Consider the following 12,831-nt stretch of genomic DNA (forward strand, 5'->3'; position numbering starts at 1 on the left):
GCATGACTGTAAACAGTCGGTAACTGTCGCAGAGTATGACTGTCTTGACTATATTATTAAACTGTCATACATACGACCTACATGTAAAAAAATATAATCACTAGAGAAAATGAATGCAAGAGATCTGTGATATATACAGGACAGCAGTTCGTCAGCTTGCTGATTAGTATATTCCTAGAGAAGAGTTAAACGCTTAAGTCATAGAGAGCTTGCAGACAGGAAAAGATGCCTCGGATCAAGAGTACTTCACAAGCTTATCATTTCCATGATAATATCTGGGAAGCATCTCCTTGATATAAAACAAGTTATATGTACAATTATTTTCATTTTAATCAAAAGCGCTAAAACCATAGCGGTTATATAGTGCCCGGGAAGTGGCAGTTAATCAGGTTTGATTCAAGGACACGGAGGATAAATAAAATTACTTTATCAAGAGCCCTTCACTGGCATCAAGGCATCTACCTCCCGTGAACGGATGGTAGATGGGTGATTTTGATACTAGTGACTGCCTTTTGATTCAAGGAATAAGTGATACCCTCCCCTTTCCTCTGATCAAACCAAATTACTTCCCGTTCTCATGGTTCTGTATGCTTAACGAATTTATAGTTCCTCTGCCGCCGCTATCCTTGAACGACTTAGCAGCTAAGCGCTTCTAGAATCATAACTGGAATATTGCAGGAAAGTTGATAGTCGTGCGAAAATTTATTAGGAAATAAGAGATTTTTCCTGTAAAGTGTGTGTGCTTTCCGTTTTGACTGGCGCTCTGCTGAATGAAATATGCTGCCAGGTTAGGCTAGGTAAAGTTTGTCAGGAAACAGAACAAGTATTTCTTAACGAGGGTGTTAGTCATATGATGACCCGCACCTGAAGTTTTGGTCATCTGACCGAGGCCTTCCGCTGGCTTACCGGTTCACCCCTCCCCCTCTTAAAAATTATGGTTATAATTAAAACCATTAGATAATAAATATGCTGCCATTGATCTGCCATCAATTATGCGAGGGTCTTGGCAAGAGGCGTGGAGTTAAAAGATAAAGAATCACACAAAGTGGGAGTTGTCACAGTTGCTCTTTGCTGATGACACTGTGCTCTTGGGAGATTCTGAAGAGAAGTTGCAGAGATTGGTGGATGAATTTGGTAGGGTGTGCAAAAGAAGAAAATTAAAGGTAAATACAGGAAAGAGTAAGGTTATGAGGATAACAAAAAGATTAGGTGATGAAAGATTGGATATCAGATTGGAGGGAGAGAGTATGGAGGAGGTGAATGTATTCAGATATTTGGGAGTGGACGTGTCAGCGGATGGGTCTATGAAAGATGAGGTGAATCATAGAATTGACGAGGGGAAAAGGGTGAGTGGTGCACTTAGGAGTCTGTGGAGACAAAGAACTTTGTCCTTGGAGGCAAAGAGGGGAATGTATGAGAGTATAGTTTTACCAACGCTCTTATATGGGTGTGAAGCATGGGTGATGAATGTTGCAGCGAGGAGAAGGCTGGAGGCAGTGGAGATGTCATGTCTGAGGGCAATGTGTGGTGTGAATATAATGCAGAGAATTCGTAATTTGGAAGTTAGGAGGAGGTGCGGGATTACCAAAACTGTTGTCCAGAGGGCTGAGGAAGGGTTGTTGAGGTGGTTCGGACATGTAGAGAGAATGGAGCGAAACAGAGTGACTTCAAGAGTGTATCAGTCTGTAGTGGAAGGAAGGCGGGGTAGGGGTCGGCCTAGGAAAGGTTGGAGGGAGGGGTTAAAGGAGGTTTTGTGTGCGAGGGGCTTGGACTTCCAGCAGGCATGCGTGAGCGTGTTTGATAGGAGTGAATGGAGACATATGGTTTTTAATACTTGACGTGCTGTTGGAGTGTGAGCAAAGTAACATTTATTAAGGGGTTCAGGGAAACCGTCAGGCCGGACTTGAGTCCTGGAGATGGGAAGTACAGTGCCTGCACTCTGAAGGAGGGGTGTAAATGTTGGTTTAAAAACTGTAGTGTAAAGCACCCTTCTGGCAAGACAGTGATGGAGTGAATGATGGTGAAAGTTTTTCTTTTTCGGGCCACCCTGCCTTGGTGGGAATCGGCCAGTGTGATAATAAAAAATAATAAAAAATTGTTGGTTTACTGAACTGCTAACACTATGAATGTAATAATACTAATAATAATTCATCATGAATAAGCACAAAATTCAACAGATGACAAGGCCAGCAGATACCTGATCTCTTCAATACCTCTCAGCTCTCGGAGTGCTTGCTGAGTCGTGTTATCTGCCTTAATACTTTGCTGAAGATGGCCACAGTTGTTGGCAGGAATATAAATAATGACTGCATTTTCCCTTTTTACTGCCACCATATGTGTGTTTTTAGGCAGAAGTAGCTGATATGGTTTATTCAGAAATTACTGGCAAATAAGAATTTTATATTTTTGTTCTGTTAAATTTTCGAAAATTAGGTTGAACATCGCCAAATTAACATATTAAACTGATGGTCTGTTTGATAGGTTTAAGATGTTGCTATATTCAAAAGGAAGTGCTAAACCCGTAGGAGTCATACAGCTCCTGGGGTATGTAGGTAGCAGTTTTGAGATATGAAGAGAAGTTTGATCTCTCTGACCAGACGGATAATTCAGCACTCTTCTCAGTTAATAATATAAATAAAATACATACAAGAACATAAAGGCTAAAATTAACAAATAATAAAAACTGCTAAATGTAAAACACAAATACATATAATCTCGCCAATATAAAAATAATAAGAATCAAATAAAAATCCCATTAAACTGTCACTGTCAAAAGATTCTTTAACGTTCCCCGAGGTCCCTATAGGCACCTTTATGATTATACATGCACGACGAAAGTGAAAAGAGCCTAGTCGTAGGCAAACAGGGAAACAGTTAAAATGACAGAGTCTGGGAAATGACAGGCAATTCGATCCAAGGAAAGAGAGGTAACTTCAAGAGTCCTTCATTAGGGTCAAGGCATCTTCCCTGAAGGCAGACAGGTTAGGCGTAAGCTGTAACACATTATGTAAACTGCAACAAGGGTGCGTTGCTAACTTAATTTTGATGAAATAAAATAAGATTTTATTAACATGTTCTGTAGTATCAAAGAGTGTACTAACAGAGCCTAAAAATCTCATTAAGTTCACTAAGAAAAAAACTTTTTTTTCGAAAACTTGTAGTATGTTATGTTTGCGAACTGTTTACTACACGAGGATAATTAAAGCTGCAATCTACATACTCAGTAAGAATCAAGATGTCCATCAACATCAATATCATTACTATAGGAAAGCACTATACCCGTAAGGGTGACAACGCCTGTTATCAGTTTTAATCTGAAGGGCTGGGAAACTCCAATTTCTTGGATCAAGTGCCTGTCACCTGTATCAGGGCACCACTCTTGAAGGAAGACCTCCCCTCCCCTCCCCTCCATTCATATAATACAATGTTTTAAATACAACTAGTGTAGGCTTGTTTTTGTTCTAAAATTCTCCAGCACATTATACCCGTAATGAGAAACCTGAATACAATATTCAAAAGCATGCCTTAAACCCGATTGGGTCACAGAGCTTCTTACCTTAAATTCGACTAGGCAGAGTAGGGTCAGGCCGAGTTAGTGGCTCACCAGTGGCACTTTCAATGAATTCTTGCAGGAAAAAATGACCTGACAACAATTACACTCGTATTGAAAAATGTGAAGCATCAACATGTGAATCACTTCCTGAAGTGTCAAATAACTTCATTGTTTGAGACTAAGACACAAAAACAGGCTTATTATTCCTTTACAAACACTGAAATATCTTGAAAACGTAAACAGGAAAAAAAATTGCTTACAAACACGAAAAATATAAACACGAGGAAGCAAGCATGTCCTCCCGTGAAGACCCCTGACAGGCTACTGACTTGTCAACACTCACTGACCAACTCTTCCATTTCATTTGGTTATTACCACACAGTGAGGACATCATGCACTTACCTCCATGTATGACAGTGATGATGGAACCAGCGCATTTGTCACATTCTCCGCTCTAAGACAGATATATTTGTTGTCACAGGTTATGCGGCCACTGATTCTATATTAGCCGGGTACAATACAAGCAAGTGCAACGAGTCGTACTCCTTGGTAACATTATACAAGTAAATACCACAAGCTTGGTTATTTTACACCGCGACCTCATTTATTTTATCCCGTGTGGCTTTAGATGTACTTTTGTAAATATATATATTTTAGTCTCGGTGTTTTCTTCAGTATATAATGAAAGATAAACCTCAACTGGGCGACGATGTACGGAGAGAGAATACTGATATTGGTAACAGAAGTTTCCTGAAGGCTTGGAGAGAGAAGGGTCTCTCTCTGAAGCCATACACCTGCCAGACAACACATGATTAGTCAGCTGATATGCTGAGGTGACCTCCACACACACGAGCTTTGACTCAAGTATTGCAGCCACACTACACATACACAAGGCTCGTACAGCGCAATCAGGATTGTTCCAAGGAAAAGGAAATTAGCTCCATTCAGTTGAAACAAGAACACTTCCCTAGCATCAAAGCACCCACCATTACATGTCAATATAGCAAAGAAAACTTATTGTCTGCGAGTGTGTATACGTGTGACACTGTATACATATGACTATGTGTATACACCTGACACTGTTTATGAGTGTGTATACATGATACTATGAGTATATGTATACCTGACGGTGTATGAGTGTATATACACCTGACACAATGAGTGTATATACACCTGAAAGTGTATGAGTGTATATACACTTGACTGTATGAGTGTATATACACCTGACACAATGTATGAGTCCATATACACCTGACACAGTGTATGAATGTATATACACCTGATACACTGTATGGGTGTATATACACCCGACAGTATCCATGAGTGTGTATAGACCTGACGATGTCTATGAATGTGTATACACCTGACAGTGTCTATGAGTGTGAATATACCTGACACAGTAAGTGTTTATACACCTGACAGTGAATGACAGTGTATACACTTGACTACTAGTATATTGACTACTAGTACATTATCACTGCCACAATTTCTGTGGCAGTGATAATATCTGATAGTCTGTGGCAATGTATACACCTGACAGTCTGCGTAATCGTGTGTACTCCTGATAGTGCCTGTGACAGTGTATATACCTGACTATGACAGTGTTTAAACCTGACAGTGTATACACTTGGTAGTGTCTATAACAGTGTATACACCTAGCAGTGTATGTGACAGTGTATACACCTGACAGTGTCTATGACAGTGTATAAATCTGTCTTTGGCAATGTCTATTCCTGACTGTCTATGGCAGTTTATACAACTGACAGTACGTGTACATTTACTCAGTTGTTATATTATTCACGGGGAAGCGCCAAACCCGTGCGAGTCATACTTCAAGCAAATTAAAGAAATAATAATCAGGGGAAAATAGCTCCAGCAACCCCTTGGACAAAGAGCCCTTCACCGATATCAAGGCACCTAACTCATTTATACCATCAACTACTGCTGACCATATCGCCAGCACTCACAAAGTGTTTACTATTAAACTCATGGGAGAACGCTTAACCCGTAGGGGGTCCTACAGCGCCTAAGAAGGAAAGGGGGGTAATGGAAGCCACTCATGAGGCTCGGTTCAAGGAACTGGAGCACAAGGGCCAACTCCTTAGATAAAGAGCGTCTCGCCAGCATCAAGGAACCTACTTCCCTTGAGGGGTGTCTACCAAGAGACGAATGCTATATAGCTGACATTCTTTTTCGTCCTATAAATTTATCTTGTCAAGATTGAGAACGCCTCGTTCGATCCGTTTCATATTTGTGAACGTTGATGTACTGTTGTTAACAGTGTAATACTTATATATATATTTTCTAGCAACATTTATAGATAGGCTTCCTTGTCAAGCTGACGTCACGGACTCCCGAGACCCAGGCTGCTAGGCCGCAGGTCGCTCCCTAACTTCCATCAGGCTGACCAGACGCGCAGACGCTCACCAAATATCTCCTCCGCATGGGTCTGCTATTGTTTCCTTCCGCCATCACTCAAACCAGAACTCCTACTTACAATGTGACATAAGCAAGGTTCGTGCAAGTATTGGCGTGTTTAGGTGCCCACTCAATAGCTTTATATTAGACCATTCCCGATAATGGTTTCTGCGTGATAACTTGAGGAAGCTTCTTCACATCGGCTTCAAACTGGCAACTCTTTTTTTTATCCTGTTTAGGAAAATAAGGTTGCGATTGTTATTGAAATGTGTTGTTCCATTTTTTTTTAAATTGAGGTATTTTTCATAAAACTTTTAGTATGCCTCTTCCAAACGGCTTTAAATATTACACAAATAACTCGCACATAGGAGAAAGAAGCTTATGACAACGTTTCGGTTCGACTTGGACTATTTACTAGTCACTGTAACACACGGAGGTGATGGAGCTAGTATCTATAAATTTCTTTCTCCATCAGATATTAATATCTGATGCATCTTATAGACAGGATTACCTTCGTAATTGTCATTTGTCTTCATTCTGTGTTGATAGAAAGGACAGTGGAGAAACAAACACGACGTAGATTTTTGTATTTTGTATTTATATATATTAATGAAGAATAATATTAGTGTGTTATTTGGTATAACCCATAACTAGTGAGGGGGACGAAGGCTCAGTTCGAGGATCTCTACTAACTAGGAATAATTACACAGCAATGGGAACTCTCGAGTGACACATACATACATACATACATATTCTGAAAGATGTCTTGGCTACAGGTATCCTCCCAACGGGGGTGAAGGTGGGACGAGGACACAGTAGGCGGGGACAAAGCTAGACTGAGTGATGAGGCCCAACGGGCGAGACTTATTGAGGAAATAGGGTCTGGAAGAGGCTAAGTATGACCCAATGAACTGGGTTCATTGAGAAAGCATTTTTTTTTGAAAAAAGAGGCTAGGCGGAGCCCATTTAGAAAGTGGGCGGAACGGGGTGGGGCCGAAACACAGGCAGTGCACTAAGGCTCTCCTAACATGAATGTCGCGATGAAGAATCTTTCAGAAATCTGCACCCAGGGTTTACATTGATCACTGGAGTAAAGTTCCACCAGAAAAACTCGAAGAGACAGCCTTCTAGAGCATTTTACGCTGTTAACACCTCCCATTTCTTCTTACACGCTCATCTTTATAAAACACCAGCTCCCGTTTTCTACACAATGTTTAGTATAGGATGACTAGGAAAAGCAGACACGATTGGACAATGTTTCGGTTCGTATTTTAGTACCACTGCAAGCGACAGCCCTAAGTTGATTTTATATTATACAACGCTTCGCCGACTTTACAAAAGTTGATTAAAAAAAATAAAAAAGAGTTTGTGCAAATCTACGGCTGGTTAACTGGAACTATTATTAATGAAGTAAAGCTTGGTGTGGTGTAAGGTTCGTGTGACACCGAGCACAGACAACATTGACCCTTCCGGGGTAAGACCAAGAGGTTGATTTTTTTTTTTAGTAGAGGGCTCGTTAGTGTTTGAACTGATCATTGCCAAATGCAACCCGGAAACTGAATAATTGAATTCGAGTATTGAAAATTTATTTTATCTGCTGATGTACCAACATCTCGGTCAAAACGCCGATCAGAGAATATTTTTATATTACAAAGTATAGAAAAATTCGAACTTTTTATTAATTAAATGTATTTTTTCGCATAATTAAGTTTTTATTACTGTATTACTGAAGCGAATTTAAATACAGTGTATGTTGTAAGGTGGTTTACTGTAGTCTAGTATTTTGTGGTGTAATTCTTCCCTTCCCACGGGTGAGAAGTCGCAGTAGTTTCGGTATTTTTTTACGCATCTCTTCTAAATAAGCTAGAGAGCCTTGAACACTGACAAATTACTCCAACGACGCTACCGACAAAACTTCATAACAGTTCAATTAATATTACTCAAGTCTGCCTTCCCCTGCTTCAAATGGACGACACAACAGCCAGTCTTTCACCATTCTGTAGCCTCTCCATTTCTTCTTGACGCTTCATATCTGTCCAAGGGGAATTAAGGGGGACGTGTCTTTGTGTATGTCTCACTACTTGAATCTGCCTAGAGAGAAGCGGCCGCGGCTGTGAGGTGCTGGGGAACAAGCCTGGCGAGCGTCACCAGTGTATCCAACAGGGCAGGAACACACAGGCTTGCGGTCCCTGACAATGCACTTGGCGTTCTCACCACACACGCTGCCGGTGATGCCTACACAAGGGTCCTGCACAGACACCAAGATGGTGTGATCAGTATGTGTAACTTGGGATATCAAAGTGAGAAAATAAAAGAGGAAACTACAAGGAAGAGTATGAACTTCAAGAAGATAAAAATATTTGAAAAGACAAAAAAATATTTATATAAGGATACTGCTAAAACTATCTTATAATAATAATATCAAAACTAAGTGCTTAACCCACAAGGGTCAACAAAGAATAATAATAATCATTCACTTAATTGGATTTACCGAATGTATCTTATTCCATATTTTAACTTCAAAAAATACACTTTTCTCATATTTTTCAATATTTCAGTAGTGTGTGTGCCACTCACCTTGCACTCGAAAAGGAAGCAGGTCTGGGAACCAGGACACTCGTTGTCTTGAGTGCATTGGCCCTTTGTGCACCGTGACAGAGGGTTACCGATGTAACCGTGAGGGCACGTGCAAACTGCCTTCTTCACCCCACTTCTGTCTGTACCAGGTTGGCAGTTGGCACCATCACCGCATGGGTTGGGTTTGCAGAAATCCTCTGCAGCGTAACAAGAGGCTGGTTACCCTCTCTGGTTTGACTCGACGAAAGCACATATATATTACATATTATGGCTAAACAGTAACGCCCTCGGTCCCAACGATTACGGGATTCACTATGCATGTACACACACACATGTATATATATATATATATATATATATATATATATATATATATATATATATATATATATATATATATATTTCTTGCCGAATAGGCAGAATTTGCGATCTTGGCTTAAATAGCAACGCTCATCTTGCCATATAGGACAAGTGAAAATTTGTGTATGCAATAATTTCGCCAAAATCATTCTGAACCTAACGAAAAAATTATATTTCACTGTGTTTGTTCAGTATTAAATTATTGTAAACAAATCTAAAATATATTTAGTTGGGTTAGGCTAAAATAAATTTTGCTTGTTATAATAAGGTTAGGTATGTTTTCTAAGTTCCTTTTGGTGAATAATTATAAATTTTTACATCAACATTAATGAAAAAAATATATCTTTAAACGTATAAGAGAAAATTTTAGAAAGGAATCAATTTTAAATGAGTTCTTGCTAATTGACCAGCTTTACATATTCGGCACGACATATATATATATATATACACACGTGTGTGTGTTGTGCCGAATATGTAAAACTGGTCAATTAGCAAGAACTCATTTAAAATTAAGTCCTTTCCAAAATTTTCTCTTATACGTTTAAAGATATATTTTTTTAATTAATGCTAATGTAATTTTTTTTTAATTTTGCACCAAAAGGAACTTAGAAAACTTACCTAACCTTGTTATAAGAAGAGCAATATATTTTCGCCTAACCCAACTAAATATATTTTAAATTTATTTACAGTAATTTAATACTAAACAAACACAATGAAATATATTTTTTTCGTTAGGTTCAGAATGATTTTGGCAAAATTATTGCATACACAAATTTTCACTTGTCCTAAATGGCAAAATGAGCGTTGCTGTTTAAGCCAAGATCGCAAGTTCTGCCTATTCGGCACGACATATACATATATACATTATATATATATATATATATATATATATATATATATATTATATATATATATATATATATATATATATAATCACAATATGCAAAACAATATATAATACATAGATAAACTTGAGATAAATCGTAATGAACGATCATGGATGGGGACTTGAACCGTAGCAGTGACGTACAGCAAGCACTTGCTACACTGTTCGAGTCCCCGTCCATTCTTGTTTATATATGTATATATATATATATATATATATATATATATATAAACTATATCCCCACCTCGAGGTGGGGATATAGTTTTGGAGTGGTTGGTGCAATTATTTAATAAATGTATGGAAGAGGGTAAGGTACCTAGGGATTGGCAGAGAGCATCTGGAGTTTATCTGGAGAGAGTTCCGGGGGTCAACGCCCCCGCGGCCCGGTCTGTGACCAGGCCTCCTTAGGTCAGTGTCCAAGGATGCGACCCACACCAGTCGACTAACACCCAGGTACCCATTTTACTGATGGGGAACATAGACAACAGGTGGAAAGAAACACGTCCAATGTTTCTACTCTGGCTGGGAATCGAACCCAGGCCCTCACCGTGTGAAGCGAGAGCGTTAACCACCAGGCATGCATAGTTCCTTTGTATAAAGGCAAAGGGGATAAAAGAGAGTGCAAAAATTATAGGGGGATAAGTCTGTTGAGTATACCTGGCAAAGTGTATGGTAGAGTTATTATTGAAAGAATTAAGAGTAAGACGGAGAATAGGATAGCAGATGAACAAGGAGGCTTTAGGAAAGGTAGGGGGTGTGTGGACCAGGTGTTTACAGTGAAACATATAAGTGAACAGTATTTAGATAAGGCTAAAGAGGTCTTTGTGGCATTTATGGATTTGGAAAAGGCGTATGACAGGGTGGATAGGGGGGCAATGTGGCAGATGTTGCAGGTGTATGGTGTAGGAGGTAGGTTACTGAAAGCAGTGAAGAGTTTTTACGAGGATAGTGAGGCTCAAGTTAGAGTATGTAGGAAAGAGGGAAATTATTTCCCAGTAAAAGTAGGCCTTAGACAAGGATGTGTGATGTCACCATGGTTGTTTAATATATTTATAGATGGGGTTGTAAGAGAAGTAAATGCGAGGGTCTTGGCAAGAGGCGTGGAGTTAAAAGATAAAGAATCACACATAGAGTGGGAGTTGTCACAGTTGCTCTTTGCTGATGACAGTGTGCTCTTGGGAGATTCTGAAGAGAAGTTGCAGAGATTGGTGGATGAATTTGGTAGGGTGTGCAAAAGAAGAAAATTGAAAGTGAATACAGGAAAGAGTAAGGTTATGAGGATAACAAAAAGATTAGGTGATGAAAGATTGGATATCAAATTGGAGGGAGAGAGTATGGAGGAGGTGAATGTATTCAGATATTTGGGAGTGGACGTGTCAGCGGATGGGTCTATGAAAGATGAGGTGAATCATAGAATTGATGAGGGGAAAAGGGTGAGTGGTGCACTTAGGAGTCTGTGGAGACAAAGAACTTTGTCCTTGGAGGCAAAGAGGGAAATGTATGAGAGTATAGTTTTACCAACGCTCTTATATGGGTGTGAAGCATGGGTGATGAATGTTGCAGCGAGGAGAAGGCTGGAGGCAGTGGAGATGTCATGTCTGAGAGCAATGTGTGGTGTGAATATAATGCAGAGAATTCGTAGTTTGGAAGTTAGGAGGAGGTGTGGGATTACCATAACTGTTGTCCAGAGGGCTGAGGAAGGGTTGTTGAGGTGGTTCGGACATGTGGAGAGAATGGAGCGAAACAGAATAACTTCAAGAGTGTATCAGTCTGTAGTGGAAGGAAGGCGGGGTAGGGGTCGGCCTAGGAAAGGTTGGAGGGAGGGGGTAAAGGAGGTTTTGTGTGCGAGGGGCTTGGACTTCCAGCAGGCATGCGTGAGCGTGTTTGATAGGAGTGAATGGAGACAAATGGTTTTTAATACTTGACGTGCTGTTGGAGTGTGAGCAAAGTAACATTTATGAAGGGGTTCAGGGAAACCGGCAGGCCGGACTTGAGTCCTGGAGATGGGAAGTACAGTGCCTGCACTCTGAAGGAGGGGTGTTAATGTTGCAGTTTAAAAACTGTAGTGTAAAGCACCCTTCTGGCAAGACAGTGATGGAGTGACTGATGGTGAAAGTTTTTCTTTTTCGGGCCACCCTGCCTTGGTGGGAATCGGCCAGTGTGATAATAAATATATATATATATATATATATATATATATATATATATATATATATATAGATATATATATATATATATATTTATATATATATATATATGTGTGTGTGTGTGTGTGTGTGTGTGTGTGTGTGTGTGTGTGTGTGTGTGTGTGTGTGTGTGTGTGTGTTTGTATGTATAGATATATTGATATATGTACAGTATATATGCTTTTGCGTGAGAGTAGTGTCACATACCGTCGGTGAAGGGGCGGCACCTTTCGAAGGGATGGCCGGTCATGCCCCTGGGGCAGGAGCAAATAGGTTGGTGGTCGTTGACCTTGCAGTCAGCGCGCTCACCACATGCTCCCTCACACGGGTTGATGCACTTCAGCAGGGAGCATGCTTGGTGATTCGGGCAGTCGTCATGATCAAAGCACTGAGCTGTGCATCTGAAACATACACAGCAACACTCACCATATATGAAATGTCACCACAACTCGGCTCCTTTATCTACAAGAGAGACGGAGCCTGATTCCATGTTCAAGTCCGACTCAAGAGAGTATTCCTTTCTAATACTATTTAAAACTGGTTTCATTATTATACGTAAATAACCAGCGACCTGTGATAAACAAAGTACATGCAGTGGCACTGAGTTCAATGGAAAGTTATAGGAGGGAATGAAGGATGAAAGAAAAACATTACAAAAGCACGAAAATAAGATCTAGAGAATGCTCAGTATGAGGGTGAGGGTGTGCTTCACCTGTTGTAGGGATCTCCCGAGTAGTACTCTGGACATCTGCAGATGGCCTGGTAGTTCCTCACTTCGCAGATGGCATTCTCGCCACACGCGTTGCCACTGCATGGGTTGACACACCTGTAACACAAAATATAGAACAGTA

At 40.1% G+C, this 12,831-nt stretch overlaps 2 protein-coding genes across 4 annotated transcripts in view; both read right to left on the reverse strand.

Moving 5' to 3' along the window:
• Positions 1–3,889, reverse strand: part of LOC128689855 (uncharacterized) — a 483,205-nt gene extending 479,316 nt beyond the window's left edge. For 2 of the 3 annotated variants that reach the window (XM_070084552.1, XM_070084518.1), the window contains exon 1: positions 3,557–3,889. The gene's annotated coding sequence lies outside the window, so the exon portion shown is untranslated. The remainder of the gene's footprint in view (positions 1–3,556) is intronic. The other variant, XM_070084526.1, reaches the window with a different exon arrangement.
• Positions 3,890–6,548: 2,659 nt separating this feature from the next.
• LOC128690238 (neurogenic locus notch homolog protein 4) overlaps positions 6,549–12,831 on the reverse strand; it is a 42,568-nt gene continuing 36,285 nt past the window's right edge. The window contains exons 9-12 of the mRNA XM_053778820.2: positions 12,693–12,806; positions 12,188–12,381; positions 8,549–8,745; positions 6,549–8,219 (exon numbers count right to left, since the gene is read on the reverse strand). Of these exons, the coding sequence (XP_053634795.2) occupies positions 8,049–8,219; positions 8,549–8,745; positions 12,188–12,381; positions 12,693–12,806 (676 nt within the window). The 3' untranslated portion in view covers positions 6,549–8,048. The remainder of the gene's footprint in view (positions 8,220–8,548; positions 8,746–12,187; positions 12,382–12,692; positions 12,807–12,831) is intronic.

Source organism: Cherax quadricarinatus, chromosome 1, assembly GCF_038502225.1.
Source record: "Cherax quadricarinatus isolate ZL_2023a chromosome 1, ASM3850222v1, whole genome shotgun sequence".
Classification (NCBI taxonomy): domain Eukaryota; kingdom Metazoa; phylum Arthropoda; class Malacostraca; order Decapoda; family Parastacidae; genus Cherax; species Cherax quadricarinatus.